At 43.1% G+C, this 25,364-nt stretch overlaps 1 protein-coding gene across 1 annotated transcript; it reads left to right on the top strand.

The window, feature by feature from the left end:
• Positions 1-1,745: 1,745 nt before the first annotated feature.
• On the top strand, positions 1,746-19,667 carry LOC134676445 (WD repeat-containing protein 74). Its single transcript, XM_063534842.1, has 9 exons — positions 1,746-1,924; positions 2,210-2,364; positions 3,305-3,430; positions 3,832-3,922; positions 4,730-4,907; positions 6,421-6,513; positions 16,002-16,194; positions 17,193-17,332; positions 19,418-19,667. The coding sequence occupies exons 1-9, from the start codon at positions 1,858-1,860 to the stop codon at positions 19,650-19,652; spliced, it is 1,278 nt and encodes a 425-aa protein (XP_063390912.1). The 5' UTR covers positions 1,746-1,857; the 3' UTR covers positions 19,653-19,667.
• Positions 19,668-25,364: the final 5,697 nt, after the last annotated feature.

Raw genomic sequence — 25,364 nt, 5'->3', positions numbered from 1 at the left:
ATCAGGTTATATTAACCAACTGTACGTCATTCGAAGCCTATAATAAATGAGAGTAGCAACACTCATAAAATATCCTTGCGGAGGATATTGGTAGTATGGGAAACCATGCGCTGGTGGAGTTGGCAAAGGTTTGCCAAAATAGCCCGTATTAGGATAATTGTTTGAGCCCTGCGCGGGCTGTCTAGCACGAGACGGTCCGGCTTGCGCAGCCGGCCAGTTAGACTTTGATGGAGTTTGACTTGGTAACGGCCAAAGGGTTTTCGCAACCCCGCCGTTTTTCTCCAGCTCGGCTGATAGCAATTGCTTATCAAATAACGCTTCGCAAGTTGGCGGAATCTTACGAAGGCTCGCGCGAACGAATTTGTCCTTGACGTATCTCAGAATACCGTCGCGTCTTTGTTGAATTAGATCTGCTCTATGTCCACATGCCATTTGGAGAAGGTCCACGGAAATTTTATTAAACGGCCCAGCAATAAAAATTTCATTAAGTTTCTCTCTTAAAACAGCTACAGTAACATCTTCAGTAGATGAGGAAATCCACGAGAGTAAAGACTCTAACCCAGATTGCAACGAATCCTTTTGTTTGATTAATGCCTGAGTAATGGCGGCAAAGCCCTTCTCAGTAACACTAAGCGAGATATTTCGGTCGTACGGTTTCAATTCATCGTTACACTCGGTTTCGATGAAACCTGGGGTTGAGCAATAAGTTTACTGGACCTCCGCGTATCGCACGTCAGCCCAATCAGGCGCGCCAAAATGCTGGACACTATTTAAAAAATCAATATGAGCTTGGCATGATTGAGGAACTGTCGGCTCTTTTACAGTAGTACTAAACGGTAAATTAATGCTTAAATCTGCCGATTCAGTTGTACCCGCGCCACGTGTTTCATTGTCGGGGCAAAGTTCACCGCTGACATTTAGGCTTATGTTATCGTCCCCATCGTCTGAGCTAAGATTTGACGAGGGCATGGGCATAGGCGGCGGAGCATGTGGGTATACCATTGAGGATAAAAAGCGTTTTACTTCACTCACCTCTTTGGCGAGGTTATGAAACATACCATCTTCTCGACGTTTCCTTTTTGAAGATTTGTGTGGCGCTCTCCGTTTCCTCTTTGAAGGCCCGGCCTTTGACGGATCCACCGATTCCATGCTCGTTTCCGAGCTATCTGAAGATGAGGAATTACCCTCGTCGTCGCCCATCGTACGTACTGAAAAACAAAACTAATTAAAATCTATCATACGAACGGTTACACCGTTAAATATTTTTCAATATATACATAAATAGATATGAATAATGAAAAAATAGGCACTTATTTTTTACCAGAACGCAGAAATATCGAGCGTGCTTTCTGGTAACAACCGTCTAGTCGGAAAACAAAATTGCCAATGAAGCTCGATTTGAATTCGAGAATCCATTATGGCTGCCATGGTGGGGTTTAAACGGAAACAAATGGCGGGAATGTAGGGTGACCAGTACTGAAAAACGGCACTTCAACCAACATAGTCTCGGAAATCAGTGTTGCTACTCTCATTTATTATAGGCTTCGAATGAGTAAGTTGTTTAATAAGCGTTTTATTGGTAGGTAAAACGCTGGTATTAAAATAAAAACATGGAACATGCCATTTTAAGAGAATTTTGTCAACATACTTAATCATCTAGTTATTTTTCATTAATTGTATTAAATCTATTTGTCTATTTTATGTCAAATACTATACGTATAACGAAGTGGCATTTACGAAGTTACGTCAAAGTCAACTTGGCGTTTTCAAAACAAATTCACGTGTTGGTTATACATGTTCAGGTCGCATTAATGAATTAAATTATATTCTATGAGCTTAGATGTTAAATAAGACAAAATGCAAATAAAACAAGAAGATACGGAAATAGACATATTTGTCGCCACTAAAATAGGTTCTTTTAAACGTAAGTATCGTGGTAATGCAATTTACAACTGTCGGCAGGTAAATGATTAATATTATTTTAATTTCAATCAATCGGCGCCTTTGCTTGCATGCAGTCACTTATATTGAAATTGTAATAACCTGTAACCACTGCCACTTGCACCATTCACTAACCCGGGGTTAACCGGTTAAAGCTGGAGTTACCATGGTTACCAGTACAATTTGAGACTGGTTTAAGCGATTAACCCCGGGTTAGTCGGATGGTGCAAGTGGCACTTAATAATTATATCTCCAAATATAATTCCAGATGTGAAATACCACACTGACCCTACAAAGAACATTAAGAAGTGTATAGAGAACCTGGTAGACATCAAGTCTCTTCAGAAAGATGAAGGCGTCACCTGCATGGAGTGGGGGAATGCGGAGCAGACCGAGATACTGCTGGGGAAGAAGAATCAACAGGTATTCTAAATCTAATCTAATCTATTGCTAAATTTAGCAAGGTGTAAAATCCATATTAAAAAAACCGGGCAAGTGCGAGTCGGACTCGCGCACGAAGGGTTCCGTACCATAAAGCAAAAAAAAAAACGGAAAAAATGCAAAAAGAAAATGGTCACCCATCCAAGTACTGACCACGCCCTACGTTGCTTAACTTTGGTCAAAAATCACGTTTACTGTATGGGAGCCCCACTTAAATCTTTATTTTATTCTGTTTTTAGTATTTGTTGTTATAGCGGCAACAGAAATACATCATCTGTGAAAATTTCAACTGTCTAGCTATCACGGTTCGTGAGATACAGCCTGGTGACAGACAGACGGACAGACGGACGGACGGACGGACGGACAGCAAAGTCTTAGTAATAGGGTCCCGTTTTACCCTTTGGGTACGGAACCCTAAAAAAGTATTCAATCAATCAAAGCATTTATTTTCAGTCATTTTATTTATATCGGAGCAGCGTTAATATTGGCGTAAGTGCTATCGACAATAAGGTCCCTTTTCATAGAAAACGTCACATAAAGTCTATTTGTAAGTTTGATACTAACAACTATGGGGCTATTCATAAATTACGTCATTTCAAATTAAGGGGGGGGTCTGGACATTGGATGACGGTAGCATGAAGTAGGAGGAAATGGGGTCATTTGAAGCATGATTTTTGGATGATTATAGGGGGGGAGGGGTCAAAAATCGTCAAAAATCGATGACGTAATTTATGGACAGCGTCCATAAATTACGTCATCGATTTTTGACGATTGAATTGTCCGAAAAAAATTGGATTGAATTGTCCGAAAAAAAAATCACATTTAAGTATATTTGTAAGTTTGTTACTAACTATGGATTTAATTGTCCGAAATAAAATCAATTTTTTATTATAAATCAAACAACCTGCTCTTTTTTTTCCAGATCCAAGTTTATAGCACAGATGGAACTCTCCATCGCACGTACACTGCCGACCATGGGTCAGGCCACGTGGTCGGTGTCGGGCGGTGCCGACGACTGGTCAGCGCTCTCAGTTCTGGCGTTGTCAAGGTAATTACTTCCAATTCTTGGCACCTACACAGTCAACTATGGGATAAATGTCATTGACTGGTCAGCGCGTTCAGTACTGGAGCTGCGTTGTCAACGTGACAACATGTTACGTTGCATTGTCAACGTGACAAAATTGTCATGTTTGACGACCGGTCTGGCCTAATGGGTAGTGACCCTGCCTGTGAAGCTGGCGGTCCTGGGTTTGAATCCCGGTAAGGGCATTTATTTGTGTGATGAACACAAATATTTGTTCCTGAGTCGTGGGTATATATAAGTATGTATTCATCTATGTAAGTATGTATATCGTCGCATAGCAGCCATAGTACAAGCTTTGCTTAGTTTGGGGCTAGTTTGGTATGTGTAAGATGTCCGCTAATGTTTATATTTATTTATATTTATAGATATGGAATAAAAAGGAGGAAATACTGGTGGATACGGGGGGCAAGCTGGACCGAATGAGAGTGTGCGCCGAAGAACAGCTATTTGCCACGGGTATGTTGTACCTAGTCATCCTCTTCATATTATTGCTGAAACCTATTCGGCACTGATTTAAGCAAAAGCGACTTCTATCTGACTTTTCCTAGAGTTTGACCAAGATAAGTCTGCAGCGATTTTGTTAAGTAGCTCGAAATGTTTCATGTAATATTACACACGGTTGCTGCGTAGCCAGTTCCTTTTTCATTGAACTTGTGTGGTACGGTGTGTCTAGATAGTCAGCGAGAAAAGATTGTACAGTCAACAACTGTAAAAATATAGGTGCACGAATCATCTCAAAAATATGTTCCATAGCTCTTCGTTGCTTATCATGAACAGTGGTACGACTAAAAATGAAATGCTATTGCATTTAATATTCTATCTTTTACTGGTAAGATTTAAAGTCGAATGGCATTTCATTTTGTTTTGTGTCACTATTCATGATAAGCGTCGTTATGTCAGCGAATTAAGAACTATGGGACATAATTATATTTCACTTAAAATCACGTAATAGGTACGCGGATAAATCGTTGCTTATCATGAACAGTGGTACAACTAAAAATGAAATGCTATTGCATTTAATATTCTATCTTTTACTGGTAAGATTTAAAGTCGAATGGCATTTCATTTTGTTTTGTGTCACTATTCATGATAAGCGTCGAAATATAGTATGATACTGTACCTAATAATATGTAAATTGACATGTAATATGAATAATATTATAAAGAAATTAATATAATTTTTTTGAATAAGCTGGCTACACCCATATTTTTACAGTTCACTGTACCATAAATGAAATTTTTGTCAAAAACTTTTTATTTTCAGGAGGCGAAGAAAACGACCTGAAAATCTACCGCATCGGCGAGCCTGAGCCGATCTTCAGCGCCAAAAACCTGGCCCATGACTGGCTCCAATTGCGGCGAGACATCTGGGTGTCTGACCTGTGCTGGTGCGGTCAGGGCGGTCAGCTAGCTGCCGTGTGCTCCCGCCATGGCTATATCAGGTACGTTAGCAGAACCCATCTTCAGCGCCAAAAACCTGGCTCATGACTGGCTCCAACTGCGCCGAGACATCTGGGTGTCTGACCTCTGCTGGTGCGGTCAGGGCGGTCAGCTAGCTGCCGTGTGCTCCCGCCATGGCTATATCAGGTGCGTTAGCAGGACCCATCTTCAGACAAAAACCTGGCTCATGACTAGCTCCAACTGCGCCGAGACATCTGGGTGTCTGACCTGTGCTGGTGCGGTCAGGGCGGTCAGCTAGCTGCCGTGTGCTCCCGCCATGGCTATATCAGGTACGATAGTGATATAACCCATCTTCAGACAAAAACCGGGCAAGTGCGAGTCAGACTCGCGCACGAAGGGTTCCGTACCATAATGCAAAAAACGGCAAAAAGAAAACGGTCACCCATCCAAGTACTGACCCCGCCCGACGTTGCTTAACTTTGGTCAAAAATCACGTTTGTTGTATGGGAGCCCCACTTAAATCTTTATTTTATTCTGTTTTTAGTATTTGTTGTTATAGCGGCAACAGAAATACATCATCTGTGAAAATTTCAACTGTCTAGCTATAACGGTTCGTGAGATACAGCATGGTAACAGACGGACGGACGGACCGACAGCGAAGTCTTAGTAATAGGGTCCCGTTTTACCCTTTGGGTACGGAACCCTAAAAACCTGGCTCATGACTAGCTCCAACTGCGCCGAGACATCTGGGTGTCTGACCTCTGCTGGTGCTGACAAAATTTGCCCCCGAGTGAAACACAAAATTAAAAAAAGAAGAAAATATTAACTGAAAGATAGCAAACACAGTCAAACCAAATCAATAAATATTTATCATTCAAAATCATCATTTAAAAGTAAATTCTAACAGCAAACATAAGAAAACAACTCAAATTATATATTTGATTAAATTGCCTCACATGTGAATAAAATGCAACTTTGCTATCAGTTTTTGTACAATGAAGAGAGCCTTTACCAATTGGTGTGGTGAAAAAGTATGTTTCTGGGCCACTTGCACCATCCCACTAGCCCGGGTTTAACCGGTTAACTGGAGTTACCATGGTTACCAGTTCAATTTGACACTACTGGTTTAACCGGTTAACCCCGGGTTAGTGGAATGGTGCAAGTGGTGCTAAGCGTACAAATTTCAGGGTAAATTAAATAGTCATAATGGATTGCATATGTTGCCAAGGGTGCGAAACTCCTGACTTCGGCCAAACTCGGCTCCGCTCGGCTCAGCATTGCTCCGAGCAATTATTAGGGTTGGCACCACTTGACTTCCTTTTGCATGCACGACCACAGATAAGATAATCACTTGATTTTTGACAACCCTAAATAGCCGAAAGGGATAGTGCCATATATTAGAAAGGGATATCATGATTCGACCCTGAACCGGTGTCAAACTTCGGTTTTGTAGGAAGTTTCCTTTCTATACGATAGTAATAGTACTATTATTTATTCTGTGACGTTGCGTACCTAGTAATGCGTACATGTACGTACATGTACCGTATGTTGCAGGCTGTACGACGTCCGAGCGCAGCGCCGGCCGGTGTGCAACATCGAGACGGACAAAATGGCCGCCACCTGCATAGCCCCTGGACGGGACGAGAGGTAATACGTGACGTCCCACAGGTAAAGGTACCTTATGGCGGTTGGCGCTTACGCTATTATTAACGCCGCTTCAACATTATTGCGGCGCTATGCGACGTAAGCGCCAGCCGCCATAAGGTACCTTTTGCCGTGGAACGTCATATATAAGTAACTACCGTGAAACTTTTAATTTCCCTCAAAAAAAATTATTCATTGCAATTAAGGTTCAGTATACAAATGAAAAATGCACAATTTGTCATTGAAATTTGAACCTACATAATGTAGGAAATAGAGTTGATGTTGCGTTGTTTAAAAACTGAACGGAACAAAGCAAAAGTGTTCCAGTTTATCGTAATGTGGGCCATTATTTACGGATTTTGAAGGCATCATAGAGGGTTTATGTATGCGTCTAGATAAATACACGGTGTAACATGAGTAAACCGAATAATTTTAACAGCGTATTCCTGATCATATTTAGAGACAAAATGTCCTATAAACTTTTTTAATAAACGCCTCGTTTCAGAGATAATATTAATTTAAAAATAAACAAGTTTTTGTTGTTACATAATATAAAATGTAAAATATAATATATATGTAATGTTATTATAATGTAAAATGCGTTTTTGATGGTAATGTTCCTGCAATGGGACGTAGTCTAAATATCCTTACCTATTGATAGATGTCAAAAAGTGACAAGTAACACTTTGCAAAAAGAAGGATTTACGAAAAAAATGTAAAAATCAATTTTAAGTAACAAGTTTATCAAAAACTGATGGTTATTTGTAAGATAACTGAGTTAAATAAAACGGGAATAAACGTATTTTATATATTGACGGAATCAAGAAAAGTGACATGACATCACATGTCAGTAAAACAGAAAAATAAACCTATCTAATGAGGTTGCGTTCTTAATCTCCAACACTCCCTACAGAACGCATACCCATTTTACCAACACAATAAGCATGTTTCTCAAAAGTAGTCCCTTTTGTTAAATTATCAGCCACCATATTACCACTGTTCACAAACAAGAACTTCACTTTAGCTTTCACAACGTTTTCTCTCAGAAAATGCAAGCGAATGTCTATGTGTTTGGTTTTCGCCTTATAACAATCTGTGGTGGCTAATTTTATAGCACTTTGATTGTCACAATGGATAGGTAGCGCACTATCTTCAGCTTGGCCTAGTTCAGCCTGCAGTTGCTGCAGCCACAGAGCTTCCTGAGTCGCTGCAGCCATCGCCATGTATTCGGACTCTGCCGTTGAGAGTGCTACGGTCTGTTGCTTACAAGAATTCCAAGAAATGCAACCGTTCTGGAACAGAAATACATAGCCCGTGCACGATCTCCTATCCAGCGGATCATTGGCCCAGTCGGCGTCACAAAATCCGATTATTCCCTTTGAGTCATCTTTCACATAACACAGCTTAAAGCTTTTCGTTCCTTGAAGGTATCTCATAATCCTTTTAACTCCAAGCCAGTGTTGATATCCCGGACTATTACAGTACTGACTCAACTTATTCACTGCGTGAGTAATGTCAGGTCGTGTGACATATGCCAAGTAAAGCAGACATCCAATCGCTTCTCTGTATGGAAAGGTATCCTTACTGTTTTCAGGCATGTTTTCAAACTTAGCATTCACTTCTATCGGAGTGCGCACCGGTTTGCAATCGGACATCCCGAAACGTTCCAACATGAGCTTGATGTATTTTTCTTGGTCCAGCATGATCACACCTGTCTCACGATTTCTAGTTATATTTATGCCAATGCATTGCCGCACTTCACCAAGGTCTTTCATGCAGAGTTCCTTGTTCAATTTATCTTTGATTTCAGCGGTAGTCTTCTTATCGTTAGTGAAGATTAAGAAATCATCGACCCACACTGCCATAAATATCATAGTTGTTCCCTTTACTAAGTAGTAAACGCACGGATCGATCTTCGATCTTGTCAGTCCAATTTTCAGTAAGGCATCGTTCAGTTTCAGATTCCATTGTCTGCTAGCCTGCTTGAGTCCATATATCGATTTATGCAAGCGACACACTTTGCCGGTTTCTTTGTAGTGTTCGGGCTGTGACATATAGATCTCAGTATCAATATCACCCTGAAGGAATGCACTGATTGCATCCATTTGTGAAATCTCTAAGTCATACTTCGCAGCTAGTGCAATCAAGTAACGGACTGAAGTGTACCTTACCACTGGAGCATATACTTCGTCATAGTCAGTGCCCTTTTTCTGAGCATATCCCTTGATAACCAATCTCGCTTTATATCGAGTCACCTCTCCTTTCTCATTGGTTTTCGTTTTAAACACCCACTTACAGGGCAAAACCTTTTTACCCGGAGGCAAATCCACCAGAGACCATGTTTGATTCTTAATCAGAGAATCGTATTCTTCCTGCATGGCCTTCTTCCATTGGTCTGCCCGGAGAGATGAGAGAGCTTGGTCAACAGTCAGAGGGTCATTCAAATCAGGTATTGGACAAAAGTAACTTGTATCAACTTCATCCTTCTCTGCATACTGGACTGCTTTTCGCGGACGTAAGTCATAATCACGTGTTGGTGCATCAAGCTCAATCGAGTCCTCTGGTATGTAGGATGAGTCATCATTGTCGCCAGAAAAGTAGTCGTCACCTAAAGACGGTTCCACGTTGCTTTCTACTTCATCTTTGCAGGGTTCTTCAGATGGCTGTTCTGCTGCCGCGCTACTGTCGGATATACAAGGTATGTAAATGTTGTTATTACATTTTCTGACATTTTCTAAAAATACAACATCCCTACTCTTCGTGATCTGATTCGTTTCAGGATCGAGTATTCGGTATGCCTTGTGTGGAGTGTAGACTGTAACTTTTAGTGAAGGGGTTCGTTGGGTGAAGCGTAGAAACTCGCCGCTGGAACGCGCTGGCCGCCGTGCTGTCTCGAAGTCCGCTATACCTCCATTTACCGGAATATGTGTTGTGTGAAATAAAAACACATATGTCTGATTTTAATTACTGGAGAGTGTTCAGGCAAGTGATAGAGTTAAGCTCTCTGAGTTCTCTGAATATGCTACAAATGGCTCGGGTTTATATAGGAATGGCCGGGCGATTTGTATCTCTGAACTAGTGGGCATTATATGCAGAGTGAGTTTTATTTATTTCTGTCAATCTCGTTAATTATAAGCACGTATGAAAGGAGCACGAATCCTAGACTTATAAATAGATACAATATTAAGCACGTATGAAAGGAGCATGAATCCTAGACTTATAACTAGATATAAAACATTCCACGCAATTCATTGAACATAATATATGAGCACAAAGTAAAACATAATATACAAAAGTAAAAATAGCAACCTAAACGTAAAGACTAATTTAACACATGCATGAACCCTAATAGCTATTTACGACAGTCTCCCCCACGTGTGTTAACACCGTCTTCATGCGCGGAGTAAATGGGGATGAGTCTAGAAACTGGGCGGCGGACGTCACCTGCGCGTGTGCGAACAATGGCCACTCTCACATGACCATCTGGGCCAGGAAATAGCTGGGCGATTACGCCTCTGGGCCACGTTCCTCGTGGCATGGAGCTGTCCGCAATGATGACTACGTCACCTTCATGCAGTCTCTTCACGTTTTCTTAGCGAGCAATACGGCTTTGAAAACCTCGGCGGCAACCAGACTACCAGCGGTGGCGCGAACTAACCGTACGTTATTAATGAACGATCGCCACGCGGGTGCGAGTGAGACGGATATAGGCCTGTCCCAATCGATCCCTGTCCGCCAAACGAAACGCAACATATCGCGATCTTGCTCTATTATTTCGATCTGTAAAAACATCTGTTTGACGTCGGCTAACACCGCGATTTTACTTTCGCGGAAGCGCATTAATACGCCAAACAGTGACCTTAACAGGTCGGGGCCAGCCAACAGCGCGCTGTTAAGCGAACGTTCGCAAGCTGTGGCGGCCGTGTCCCAAACTAATCGCATTTTGCCGCGTTGCGGGTGAAAAGTTGGGAAATGCGCCAGAGGCCACGTCCGGGGTGCCTCGGGGGGCGGTGGCGAGTCTATTTTCTCCGCGTAACCTTTGTCAAGCAACATACACTTTGCATATTCGGCTTTAAGTTTCGCATCGTGGTCTAGCTTTCGTTCTAGACTGTACGGCCGTTGCAATGCTTGCGCTTGGTTATTGGGGAGTTTCTCGTCATTTGACCGCCAAAGTAAGCCCGAGCGATACCTTTGCTCCCCCGGTATCTTTTCGCAGGTGGCTTCTAGTAAATCTAGCGCACGTTGGTGGGGGTCGGCCCTAGGTAACTTCTGCGAAACGCCTAATGATTCTACCTCAGAATGCCGTTTCACAAGTTGTAAGGCCTCGTCGTCCGCGGTATTAGGCTTTGCGTGCCCAACCAATTGTACCGCGGGCGCGATTCTGTCCGCAGTTTCGTGTAGCGTCAAAGTCATTGTCGCGCCTTCGTCAAGTGGCGCGAGGGTTTGGACGGTACCTAACGGTTCCGACACCTCTACAGGCATGACTTTGTGACACGTCTGCGGCAGTCTAACATTGAGTACTGCAGGTGCTGCCGGGACTCTATTACCGCTCGCGGACGCGGCCGCGTTTCGACCGTGTAATAGTTTATTATGTCCGGCTTCGCACTGATTCATGCCACACGCGACATATTGGCACCCATAAGGCTTAGGGTGACTCGCGCCTAAACATCTACAGCACAATTTAGCACCCTTTGCCAAGTCCCATCGCTCAGATATAGTCGCGGCTAGAAATTTCGAACACTCACTAACTTTGTGTTCTTTGCCGTTCTTACATATGGCGCACGCATCGCGCGAGACAGAGACAGACGATGTCTGCTGCCTGGGCTGAGCTCTGGTTGACGCTGGCTTTTTCTTTAAATTACCATCGCGGTGCTTTACTTGAGCTACGGTCGATTTATTAACACGTGATCTATTTCCCGTATCACGTGGGTATGATTCGTGGGAATCTGACTCCGAATCCGAACTATAGTCGCGAAAGGACGCGGGGGCGCGGGACCCAGTGAGAGCGCTGCTCGATCGACTGGGCCCGCGCACAGAGGAAACCGCGCTTCGTTCATTTCGCGATCTACTAGACGCATCACGGTAGAATGCGGGGGCGCGAGACCCAGAGAGAGCTTGGCTCGATCTTCTAGGTTCGCGCACAGAGGAAACCGCACTCACTGCACTCCGTGATTCGTCAGACGTGTCACGGTAGAACGCGGGGGCGCGTGACCCAGAGAGAGCTTGGCTCGATATGCTCGGTTCGCGCACAGAGGAAACCGCGTTCACTGCATTCCGTGACCTGTTAGACGGCTTATGTCGGTTTATGCGCTTGGCCGCAGTGCTAATTTCGTTAAGAAACTCGGATATCGCAACTAACCCGGGTGATTCTACGTTAGACTGCCTGTATTTGGCCCATTCATAGCGCACTATCAGATTCAACTTATCCACGATTTTATTCACGAGCTCAGGCGCGTGCAAGTATTTCTCTTGACGCAATGATCTAATGGTGGCGACGGCATTCGCTACATGCGCGGCGAATGAGGTTATATTAGAATTGTCTTCGGATAAACGCGGCATGCGTTTAACGTTATGAATTTCCGTAAGAACAATCTCCTCAGGGTCGCCGAACTGCCGTTCCAGCGCTTCCATTATCTCGTACGGATCCTGAACCGTGTACATTATTGATTTTACGGCCGTCCGAGCTTCGCCCTTAAGTGCGCGCCTAATCCGACTGACGTTATTGACGGCACTAAACATGGGCGACGTATCTTCGAACTCTGCCCTAAATGATATCCACTCGGTGATATCTCCGCCGAATGCAGGTAATTCCGGCGGTTTATGGTACATTGGCGCGTAGGTACCGTGCGGTACCTCTAAAGTGCGCGGGGTTGGTTTGCTAGTCCGTTCGACGGCTGCCCGCGGCGGCGGTGGCGCGGTCTGTTTCGGCGGCGGGATTTTAACGTTTTCCTGTGCGATCTCGTGCTGTAACCTCGCTTGTCGTTCTACCCAACTTCTGGTACGTTCTTCGACGGTCGCGTCACTGCTGCCGACAGACTGCGCCTTCAGTTGCGCAACCTGCAGCCGTAAATTTGCAGTGTCGGACTCTGTCTTAGCAACGACCAGACGGGCTTTATGAACCTCGAGCTCGGCCATTAGCACGGCCAATTGTTTATCGCGTTCCCTAACCGATTTGCGACTTTTATGTGAATCGCGATTAGACGGCGCCCGCGACGGCGACGGCGGCGCATCGGCGTCTTTATTCACTAGCGTACCTGACCTACTACGATTTACTACCGTGGCATCTAACGTTTCCGAGTGTACCGACTCGTTTCCACCGGTAGTATTCGGGTTGCCACTGGTGCCCTTGCTCCACGTATTTGTCTCGCCGGACGTAGTCTTACCGGACGAGGGGGTAGGGGTGTCCATGTTGGCTGCGGGCGCAGGCGGGCCCTTGGTGCGTGGTCGTAGGCTCCTTGCTTCCTTTTCGGACATCTTTCTGGCTGGAACCACTTCACTTCACTTAACACACGCGGGGGTCCCTAACTTGACCTGCCTATATCTATGACTGACCGTTACTGAGCGCAACGTCAGTGCCCTAAGCGTAGCGTGGATCCCTCGTGGCACTGAATCTCCCGCAATGGCAAAGTGCTATGCCTAGAACGTTCGAAAGCAGTGTGTGGGTATCAACCATGTGACACATGCAACGAAAGTTGCCAGGACACGTGAGCGGAGGACGACCTACGACGCTGCACGGTCCGACCGGCAAGCCGGTAAATGGGTTACGGAAAGGTATTGGGGTTGGGTCTGAACCGAAGCGAACCTCTAGGCCCAGCGCGTCCTTTATTCTGTCTTGCCGTCTGAGTCAAGCAATGTCGGTTAAAACTCAGCGCGTACTTGTTTCTTTCTTGCCGTCTGAGTTAAGCAATGTCGCTTGAAACTCAGCGCGTACGTGTTTCTTTCTTGATTCTGAATTAAGCTATGTCGCTTGAAACTCAGCGCGTACGTTTTTCTATCTTCATCCGGCTCGAAGGACCAAACTGTGGAGTGTAGACTGTAACTTTTAGTGAAGGGGTTCGTTGGGTGAAGCGTAGAAACTCGCCGCTGGAACGCGCTGGCCGCCGTGCTGTCTCGAAGTCCGCTATACCTCCATTTACCGGAATATGTGTTGTGTGAAATAAAAACACATATGTCTGATTTTAATTACTGGAGAGTGTTCAGGCAAGTGATAGAGTTAAGCTCTCTGAGTTCTCTGAATATGCTACAAATGGCTCGGGTTTATATAGGAATGGCCGGGCGATTTGTATCTCTGAACTAGTGGGCATTATATGCAGAGTGAGTTTTATTTATTTCTGTCAATCTCGTTAATTATAAGCACGTATGAAAGGAGCACGAATCCTAGACTTATAAATAGATACAATATTAAGCACGTATGAAAGGAGCATGAATCCTAGACTTATAACTAGATATAAAACATTCCACGCAATTCATTGAACATAATATATGAGCACAAAGTAAAACATAATATACAAAAGTAAAAATAGCAACCTAAACGTAAAGACTAATTTAACACATGCATGAACCCTAATAGCTATTTACGACACCTTGGTAGACTCACAGTAGCCGACAAATATCTGTTTTCTGGACTTTGGATCCCATTTTTGGCGTTTCTCTTTAGGTATCTGTACCATAACTTCGGAGCCAAAAATTCTTAAATTTGACAGATCAGGCTTCTTACCAGACCACTTCTCCATCGGTGTTTTGCCATCAATTGCCTTTGTGGGGGACCTGTTGATGACATAAGCCGCTGTGGCCAGCGCTTCACCCCAGAAGGAACCAAACCACTATCTGCTACCATGATGGTTATTTGTAAGATAACTGAGTTAAATAAAACGGGAATAAACGTATTTTATATATTGACGGAATCAAGAAAAGTGACATGACATCACATGTCAGTAAAACAGAAAAATAAACCTATCTAATGAGGTTGCGTTCTTAATCTCCAACAAAAACATTTATTTTTTTATGTACAAATACATTCAAAAAATTTAAAAAACAAAACAAAAAAAAATTTTTTTTGGCGATATTGACCTAAACTCGGGTGCATGGTTGCACGCCTTGCCATCCCCTCAATTAGGCACACTGCTAGACAACGATTCCCTAAGGATCGCAGTGGCCTTAAGGTTGGGGTGCAAGGTGTGCAACGCGCACCGCTGCATCTGTGGAGTGATGGTAGAAGAGAACGGCCACCATGGGCTCAGCTGTCAGAGATGCGCCGGTCGTTTCCCCAGGCACCATTCTTTGAATGAAATAGTCCGTCGAGCGATGCTGTCGGTGGGCGTCCCGTGCCTCCTCGAACCACCGGGGCTGTCTCGAACAGATGGCAAACGACCCGACGGGCTGACGCTGGTTCCCTGGCAGAGAGGGCGGTGTCTTATATGGGATGCAACTTGTGTGAGTACATTTGCTGCATCCCATGTAGGACACACCGCCAAGTCGGCAGGTTCGGCGGCAGAGACTGCCGCCAAAAATAAGCGACTGAAATACTCTGCCCTGGGAGCCACGTACGACTTCGTGCCCGTCGCTGTCGAGACAGCTGGGCCCTGGGGACGGGAGGCACGAGAGCTTTTCAGGGAACTTGGAAAGCGCCTCAGAGAAAAGGGGAATGACCCCCGTTCTGAGTCATGGCTTGTCCAACAGGTCTCCATCGCCATACAGCGGGGTAACGCTGCTAGTGTGATGGGGACCTTTGGACCCGGCATGGCTCAGAACGGGTTTTAGTTTGTTAAGTTTTATACATACATACATAATATGTAAAATTGAATAAATAATAATTACTTATATTAGATAAGATAAAAAATATTACAACTCATATTAAATTTTTTCCTTCTTTTGACTTTTGACTCAGAAATGCGTGGTTAAAATTATTCGGTGTCCTCATGTTACACCGTGTATAATAACAAGTTATGTACACGTTACAATAAATCGTCGGGTGACAAGCAAAAGTCACTAACTAACACCATTGAAATTATTGGACAATAAATTGTGTTACAAGTGTAATAAAGTGCATTGTTTTTAGGGTTCCGTTAGTTCCGTACCCAAAGGGTAAAACGGGACCCTATTACTAAGACTTCCCTGTCCGTCCGTCCGTCCGTCCGTCAGTCTGTCACCAGGCTGTATCTCACGAACCGTAATAGCTAGACAGTTGAAATTTTCACAGATGATGTATTTCTGTTGCCGCTATAACAACAAATCCTAAAAACAGAATAAAATAAAGATTTAAGTGGGGCTCCCATACAGCAAACGTGATTTTTGACCAAAGTTAAGCAACGTCGGGCGTGGTCAGTACTTGGATGGGTGACCGTTTTCTTTTTGCATTTTTTTCCGTTTTTTTTTTGCTTTATGGTACAGAATCCTTCGTGCGCGAGTCCGACTCGCACTTGCCCGGTTTTTTGATAGTACTTAGTGACTTGTCACCCGACGAAATATTTCTGATTTATGTACCGTTCCAGAGAAGTAATGGTGGGTTTCGGTCGGGGTCAGCTCCACGCGGTGGAGCTCCGCGCCGGCCGCCTGGGCGCGGGGCTGCGCGGCGCCGCCGGGGCCGTCGCCGCGGTCGCCGTGGCGGCGGGCCGCGTGTACAGCGCCAGCCTCGACCGCCACCTGCGCGTGCATTGTTATAACACCAAGCAGCTCTTGTACAAGGTGAGGAACCTAAATAATTTTCACACACACACCTATCCTATAAATCTGGGGGCACGGCAGTGCCCCGCCAAGTCGAGCAAAACAAAGACGTACGGCCGTACCATCCTTTTCCCGAAGCCATTCAGGCGATTTTCGACGTCCTGTAATTTTGTGCTGGCTAAAGCTAGAAACCCGAATTTTCAGTGACATATGGGGCTTAACTTAACACGCTTTAGATATATTCTCAAAAACATTCAATTTGAACTTGTAGTTTAAGAATAAGAATTATTGTACGTCAAAGCTCCTTAGTTTCGACACTCACTCACTCACTCACTCACGTACGATCATCATAATTCTAAGGTACTTATAGCATACCCACAAGCTTCAAATTTTAAACAGCATACTTAAAACTAGCATGCCTATTGCTAGCAAATGTAAACTGCTCATGAGCATGCTCGTATTGAGCATACTCAATAGCACGCTTTTTAGCATGCTATTTTAGAGCATGTGTAACAGTAGCTTAAATTTTGTGTAAAATTTATTATTTATATTAATACGAACATATTTACATGTTTAAGTTATTTTATTGATTGACAATGACATGAATGACAATTCACTATTTTTTCTATGGAACATTTGGAACAATTTTGTGTATTTATTATTTATATTAATACGAACATATTTACATGTTTAAGTTATTTTATTGATTGACAATGACATGAACATGTAAATATGTTCGTATTAATATAAATAATGAATACACAAAATTGGCGACGATCCCTGGGATAAGTAGTTTTCAGCTTATCAAGTCATAGAAAACCTAAAAATATTGCAATATCAGTCACGTTTTAAAGATTTAAGAACTGCATAAGTAAGTTTGTAGTCCCATATAAATATATGGTATTACAAAGTTACTGTTACAGTTCCAACGAATAGTAGGTAAAGTTCTGTGATGTACGATGTGAATATGAAGATGTGTATATGTAGTTCCGTTGTTTATTCGAATGAATTATCCGCAGCAATACTTGACGTCGAAGCTGACGGGACTGCTGATACAGACAGAGGGCAGCACTCCTCTCCGCTCCGCACCAGAAGTAAAAGAAGAGCCAGAGGTTCAGGACGAGATGGATCAGCTCTTCCAACACATGGATACCATTGAGTAAGATTCTTATTTATTTAAACACATTCACTGCCCCCGACGCATATGTGCGTCCACCGTATTTCAAGTTTGTTCCTATAGTTCGTTTTTTAGCATTAGAAAGAACTTGGAAGAAGGTAAGCGATTTTGGCATGTCTTTTAATTGAAAAACGCTTTTTAAAAATCAAAAACTTTACTTATGAAATCAGAAGAATATAAATGATCGTATTAGATTCATAATTGTTACATATTTGCCGTAACTTATTTTTAAAATGTGTTTTTCAATTAAAAGACACATCAAGATTGTTTACCTTATTTCTAATGCTAAAAAAAACTAACTATAGGCCACGCCCCCTGGCAGTGCCTGCACTTTATTGCCCAAAACATAAAAATAATGTACAAATGGCGGACTTAATGCCTAGCATTCTCTACCAGTCAACCGGCCAAATATAGACATGTAAAAATGGTGCAAGGAGAACAGAAGAATTTATAAGAACGATGGAAAACAAATGAACAACTATTTTTTACTACTAGTAATAGTAGTAATACTTAAGGCTCATTTAGACGGTGCAAGAACTCGCATGCGAGTTTCATTACATTGCGGGTTTTGATCGTTCGGTCGAATTAGACGTAACCACATAATAAATAATAGTACTAGGTACAGAAGACTCACTCTCTAACAAAACGCGTCGGTTACGATCAGCACAGATATGGCCGCTAGGTGGCGACAGCGCCACGCGCGGCCTATGGCTAGCCACCAAAATTGGCGTGGAACGGATGTACTTGTTGCGAAGCGACGAAATGAATGAGCCACGCCTGATTGCGGACGTAACCAACAGCAGGCGTGGCTCACTCCGCGATTTCGTCGCTTTGCGACAGGTAGCTAAAAGTCCATCCGTTCGACCCCAATTTTGGGTTTTACCATAAGCCGCGCGTGGCGCTGTCGCCACCTAGCGGCCATATCTGTGCTGATCGTGACAGACGCGTATTGTTAGAGAGTGAGTCTTCTGTACCATGTACTATTATTTATTCTGTGCCAACAGTCCGCAATGTAACTAAAATCGCATGCGAGTTCTCGCGTCGTCTAAATCAGCCCTTTCTTGTCCTTCCTCGTTTCGGACGACCGGTCTGGCCTAGTGGGTAGTGACCCTGCCTGTGAAGCCGATGGTCCCGGGTTCTAATAATGATATTTAGATTTTTAGTAAGTAAATAAGTAGATATTCTTTATTGCACCAATAATTTAATTATTATTTATACATTTTACATACATGTAAAACTACAAAGAAATTTTAATTGAACAATAGAACGCGGTAACAACAGGCGGGTCTTATCGCTAAAAAGCGATCTCTTCCAGACAACCTTTGGGTAGCAGGAAATGTAGAACTCAAACAAAAGTCAACAGGTAGTGCACGGAGTGAAATATGGAGACTATTAAACTCAAACCAGTTATACCATTAACGGTCCTTGTCCCCGGAACCCTAAAAAGGGGCAAGCTGTGATGGCGCCATCTATGCAAACCTTTGACAGTTATACCGACCCCATTATATTATTCATTGATTATGATTGTTTTAAAAGTAGATTATACAACAGGGATATAAAATATACATGTTATGCAATCAATGAATGTTTGATACATAAAAGTATAGGTATAATAACATAACATTTGGGAGACCGAGCTTTGTTCGGAAAATATATAAAAACTCAATAATACACGCTTTTCCATAGATAAGACCTAGCTAGATCGATTTATCGCCCCCGAAAATCCCCATATAGCAAAATTCATTGAAATGTTTAGAGCCGTTTCCGAAATCCCCGAAATATATATGTATATGAATAAATAAACAAGAATTGCTCGTTTAAAGGCCTGTGCACACCCGCTGCGTGTGCGTGACGTGCACGTGCGCGTGCGAAGTTGTAGTATACAGATTTTTATGAGAGACGCCACACCGCTTGCGTGACGTGTGCGTGTGCGGCTCCAACATTTTAGCGCACGCACACGCGCACGTCACGCACACGCAAGCCGGTGTGGCTCGGCCTTAAAGGTATTAAATTTACTTTGTTCAAACGTAATCATAATCACTAATAAAACAAATAATATTTTCGCAGAGACAAACCCAAAAAGAAAAAGCTGCCACCAGTACCCACACCGTCCAAAAAGGCGAAACCATCGCTAGAGGGCAGCACCATAGACCTGAATGATGATAACCTAGCAGATGACCAAGAAGTAGAGGACCAAGAGGATGCCATCAAGAAGTTGCTGAAAAGCACCGAGAAGCAGAAGAGAAGAATGGAAAAGAAGAAAAAGGAGAAGAGAGCTAAAAGCGTTTTTCATAATGCTTAGAATAAATTGTTAAATTTTTTTTTAGTATTACTTTCCCATCACGGAACAATCAAATGGTGTTCCGGACTTGCCTATGCGCGGAGCAGATGCCAAGACGTAGAGGCCCTTTGCACACTTAAATTAAATGTAAGGGGTTGTGCACAAATCACGCGAGGTGTTTTCGGCTACCCTTTGCATGACCCCTTCTCAGCCTTCGTGATATTTGGTGGGGTTTTTGGCCGACCGATAAAATGAGGTGCGGATGCAAGAATACCAATTTGTGAGGCCAGTATTTTCGTTCTGGGGCATATTTCAATTTAAAGGGCTCTAATATCACCATAAATCTAAAATTGGGGATTGACGCCAATTTAATTTCTGATCAAATCGGTCGATTTGATCAGAAATATATTTGGTACGTACATACATTTTATAGTTCGTTTTTTTTAGCATTAGAAAGAACTCCACAGAAGCAAGCGTGCAGTTTTTATCAGGTTCTTTAATTGTTAATAATTATTGATTTATCTAATGAAGCATGGTCAATACATATAATTTACTTCAAATTATTACCGCTAAAAGTGCCGGATTTGGAACCACAAGCTTACTTCTGCGAAGTTCTTTCTAATGCTAAAAAAAAACGGACTATAGTATGTACCAAAACTGATGAGTGCGCACTGAGCACTCTAGGTTTTTTTTTTATCTACGGCTGTGGACAGAGACAAGTTTCTTTTTTTACAAAATGATAATACTTGCACTGCGTGGGCTATGAAAATCGTTGCAGACTTGGGCTAACTCTACTTACAATGCCCATGTTCTGGTAAAGGCAATGAGAGTGGCATATGTCCTCCTGGTCAATATGGCGGCACTGGTGCGCCGCTGCCATCCCCTTGTCGTAAGGCGACACATTTGGTTCCACTGCAGTAGTGGCCTAGAAAAAAAAACCGGACAAGTTCGAATCGGACTCGCCCACCGAGGGTTCCGTACTTTTTAGTATTTGTGGTTATAGCGGCAACAGAAATAAATCATCTGTGAAAATTTCAACTGTCTAGCTATCACGGTTCGTGAGATACAGCCTGGTGACAGACGGAAGGACGGACGGACAGCGGAGTCTTAGTAATAGGGTCCCGTTTTACCCTTTGGCCCGTACGGAACCCTAAAAAACAACGGGTTGCACTCCGGGACTGCCGGCAGAAGTGAAAACCAATGACATTGTAATAATAACAGCATTGTTTGTATTGTTTAAATGCTTAATAAACTCGTGATTAGTACTTACAGTAGGATATGGATGAGCCACAGCGGCCGTGGACACAGCTACCCACACAAGGTACAAGAACATTATTGCGAATTGTGCCAAATATGCTCAAATGCTCCAGGTTGCCAGGTATAAATTCGAGAGGTGGGGGCGTTTTTAGGGGCGTATATATATACATATAATGATATTATAAAGGCAAAAATGTGTCTGCTTGCCTGTCTGTTACCTCTTCACGCTTAAACAGCCTGAACCGTTTTAGTTGAAATTTGGTAGGTACCTATAGAGATAGATTGAGTCCCGGGGAAGGACATACCTAGGATAGTTTTCATGTCGGAAATCATCCCTGAAGAGAGTGCAAAGGGGGGTGGAATTGAAAGAGTTAATGAATTGCCTAATAATTGAAGTAAGCAATGCGCGAATTGAATGATTGCTATTAACATTATCCAGGCGCTATACCTACTTTAGCTGCTGTCATTCATTCCACTATATCTTAGGGCAGGGGTCACCAAATGGCGGATCCCGACCGCCGACCTATATTATTTGAATACTAAAATATGTACTACATAATACGTAAATTGTTTTAGTAGTACATTTTTCGTCAGTAGAGCAGCTGCACTTGTGTTTGGTGTCAAGTAGGGGTACTGATAGTTCCACTACTTGACGCTAGATGTCGACTACAAAATAACGCGCGTTTTGGTAAGAATGATGTATGGAGTTACCACTCTTTTTTTACTTATATTACTCTATGATATCGTATATGTGTGGAAAAATCTTGACACTTGGCAACCCCACTTCAGATGAAGCTCAATTTATAGCCGTTTCCGGTTGTGGTCCGTTTGCGGCGATAAATAATATAATCAGACTGACCTTGAGGGCTTAAAGCCCCTTAACAACAATAGTTTGCATATATAAAACCTGTTGGAGCAGAATTGCCTGGATTTCGTCACTCGAAAATCGGTGGAAAACCACGAAATGCTAATTTTTGAAATAGGATTCGAGTAGTATTGGCCACTCGTTTTCAATTCTATCAGTATTTAAAAATGCCTCTACTACTAGGCATTAGGTTTATCTTTAAACCTAATGCCTAGTAGTAGAGATATTATTGAACGAAATACACGAAATCGACCGGTCGAAATTCAAAAATCGGCCCCTTTCGGCACATTTTGCGGTATAGGTATACGAGTATTATGTTCATATGTAGCAGATATGTAGTAATGTGTAAAATAGTGAGCAATATGTTTCGTTTCATTTTATTATTTTCCCATTTCTTCATTCAAAAATATTCAAATTAAAGATTTAGAAATTCCTCAAGATGGAGCAAAATAATATATTATTGATAAAAGCGCCACCTTTCGCCGAGTAGCCGTACTTAGGCCCACTTGCACCATTCCTCTAACCGGGGATTAACCGGTTAAACCAGGAATTGCCATGGTTAGCCATACAATTTGGCACTAGGTTAATAGCTTAACCGCTTAACCCCGGGTTAGTGGAATGGTGCAAGTGGGCCCAAGTCATTCATATTTTCGCAAATAGAGGGCAATATAATCAAATCTAAAAGGTTTTACCATTTCCTAAATTTTGTAGCCACAGTCACAGAATAAATAATAGTTTAATAGTACTAGGTACAGAAGACTCACTCTTTAACAAAACGCGTCTGTTACGATCGGGACAGATATGGCCGCTAGGTGGCGACAGCGCCACGCGCGGCTTATGGCAAACCCCAAAATTGGGGTCGAACGGATGTACTTTTAGCTACCTGTAGCAAAGCGACGAAATCGCGGAGTGAGACACGCCTGCTACCTCGGAGTAATTAACAACGGAGACGCCATGTCTAAAATTTTCGGTACAAAATAGTCTGCCGTTTTTTGCGGGGGAGGGGCACATCAAATGTATAGGTACGTCATGTCAGATAAACGTCAGTCCATACATATGGTTGACATGTGGTTGACCATTGGCCGCCTATTTTCGACAGAGGGGAACGCCTGTTAATGGCGGCTCCATTGTTAATTACTCCGAGCCTGCTACAGTAAATTTACTGCCATCTTTTGACTAAAACTTTTAGAACGCCATTTGACTTTGATTAAATATAGTGTCCGACCGAAACATGTTTTTTTGCCGAAACCGAAACCGAAATGAAGTGTTCGGCTTTGGCTCTAGTTTCGGCCGAAACCGAAACCGAATCTTTTGTAGACTTGTTAAAATCGTTGAAAAAATGTCATAAAACCCCTTTTATACACGTATAATGGGGCTGTCAACACCCAATATCCTTTTTGTTACTTAAGCAGTTTTTTAAGAAAATTACTAGAGTTAGACCAAGATAATTCTGCAACGATTTTGATAACACACGCAGTGCAAGTGTTACTTTAAACGTCAAAACTTCTATGAAATTATGATGTATAAATAACAGTTGCACTAGTTGCACTGCGTATCCTATCAAAATCATTGCAGAATTTTCTTGGTCTAACTCTATTCATTCACTAATCAAGTTAACATGTAGATACAGGGGTCAACCAAAAACGCGAGCGCGAAAGTTTTTGTTGACAATATCGCAAGGCCGGGTACCAATATTCACCTGGGCCTAAAAGTCCGAAGTGCCCCAGTGAGGCGAACTGTCATGCGAAGTCAAAGCCGTGCTACAGGCTTCAGGATAAGTAGTTGAGCACAGACTCCAACCAATGTCCATTGTATTAAAAAGCGAGACCGCAGGCCGAGCATGGCGCAGCGAGGCCAAAGGCTAAGCTGAAGTAGAAGACATGTGGAACATAAACCAATAGTAAATTGAGGTAAAATCACTCATTCACTCCGAAACAATTAGACAGTGTGCGCGTTACAGGTATTGACAGCCTCTTAAGACTGCGTCGACCGTCCAGTGGCGCCCTCATTAATGGAATTGTGTTTACCAATAAACCAATTAATTTCTGTACCTAATTACCTATACATGAATCAGTATAATAATTATGTAGGTATTAATATTGTTGTCCTACTTACAGAGGCGTAGCTAGAGGATATGGCGCCAGGGGCAGGCACCAAATTTGCGCCCCCCCCCCCCCCCCCACACAAACGAAATGAACTACAAAAGGGTTACTTTTTTTTTAACTAAAATTTACTTTTAATTTAGACAATACAGTGTATATGTGTTTTTTTAATACATCGGCAGGCGTGGCTCACTCCGCGATGTTGTCGCTTTGCTACAGGCAGTTAAAAGTCCATCCGTTCGACCCCAATTTTGGGGTTTGCCATAAGCCGCGCGTGGCGCTGTCGCCACCTAGCGGCCATATCTGCGCTGATCGTGACAGACGCGTTTTGTTAGAGAGTGAGTCTTCTGTACCTAGTACTATTATTTATTCTGTGACATCGGTGGGTAACATGTTTACGACCCACCTGATGGTAAGTGGTCACCGCATCATATGGACGTCTACACTCCAAAAGAGTTACAAGCGCGTTGCCGACCATTTTAAAACTTATGCACTTTTTTGGAGATCTCCATACTGTAGCCTCTCGAGAAAAAGGAACTTAATCAATTTATTGTGGAATGAGCTCCCTTTTTTCGACAAATTTCCTCCCGACCACTGTGGAAGGAATTCCTCTTAAACCGCACAGTACGCGACCATTTAGGTTCTAGGCCTCTAGGGTGTGAGGATAAACACTCTGCCTATCCTAATACGGCGAGCGGTGCAGTGATGGCAAGCTGTCACCGTTGGCAACTAGGCAGCATGTCAAACAATTCTTCAGACAACAGCTCATTGTACTTACCTACGAGCGGTAGAGAACATCCTGTATACAGGGTGGCTAAAAAATAACTGTATTCCCGTTGCCAGGGAGGTTCTGGGATTATAATGAGCAACTTTTACTATGGGACCAACCCCTCAGTCGCGAAAAAAAAATTTGGCTGGTTCATACATTTTGGTTGGTCCATTTTCTATGGGAGGGTAAACTTTTTTTTTGAGATTTCGGGGTTGGTCCCGTAGTAAAAGTTGCTCAGTATAATCCCAAAACCTCCCTGGCAACGGGAATGTAGTTATTTTTAACCAGCCTATATAGGAATCCCCGTACCTACTGTCGTCCGATAGACAACATGTCACAGATATGCAGCAGCAGCTATTGGAGTAGGTTCCGTCTACTACGGCTCATATATATGCGCCTGCCGGACAAAGGGCTAGGGATCCATTTGCATAGGTAGTCTCTTGGACTGTCCATAAAATGGTAACTTCCCGACAGGAGACCCCTGAGGGAAAAGACGCGCTAACACGGAACACAGCTCTGAACTCTCTGAAGCACTCGGCCCGCTCGCCTTATAAAATGAAAGCATAGCAACTCCTACCGAATATCCCTCTGCTTGATAGAAGTTTCTGGCATAGAGTATTCGCACTGAAGGATGGTGGGCGGTAGGGCGCTACCGTCGTCTTTTAAGGTCGAGTTCTAGGCAAAAAAGAGTACCTAAAAGATCGGCTTTCTCTTTGCTTTTCTGAGCTGTGGGCCAGATT

This window comes from Cydia fagiglandana, chromosome 24, assembly GCF_963556715.1.
Source record: "Cydia fagiglandana chromosome 24, ilCydFagi1.1, whole genome shotgun sequence".
NCBI lineage: Eukaryota > Metazoa > Arthropoda > Insecta > Lepidoptera > Tortricidae > Cydia > Cydia fagiglandana.
The sequence above is the reverse complement of the archived record's forward strand: the minus strand, read 5'-3'. Positions and strand labels throughout refer to the sequence as shown.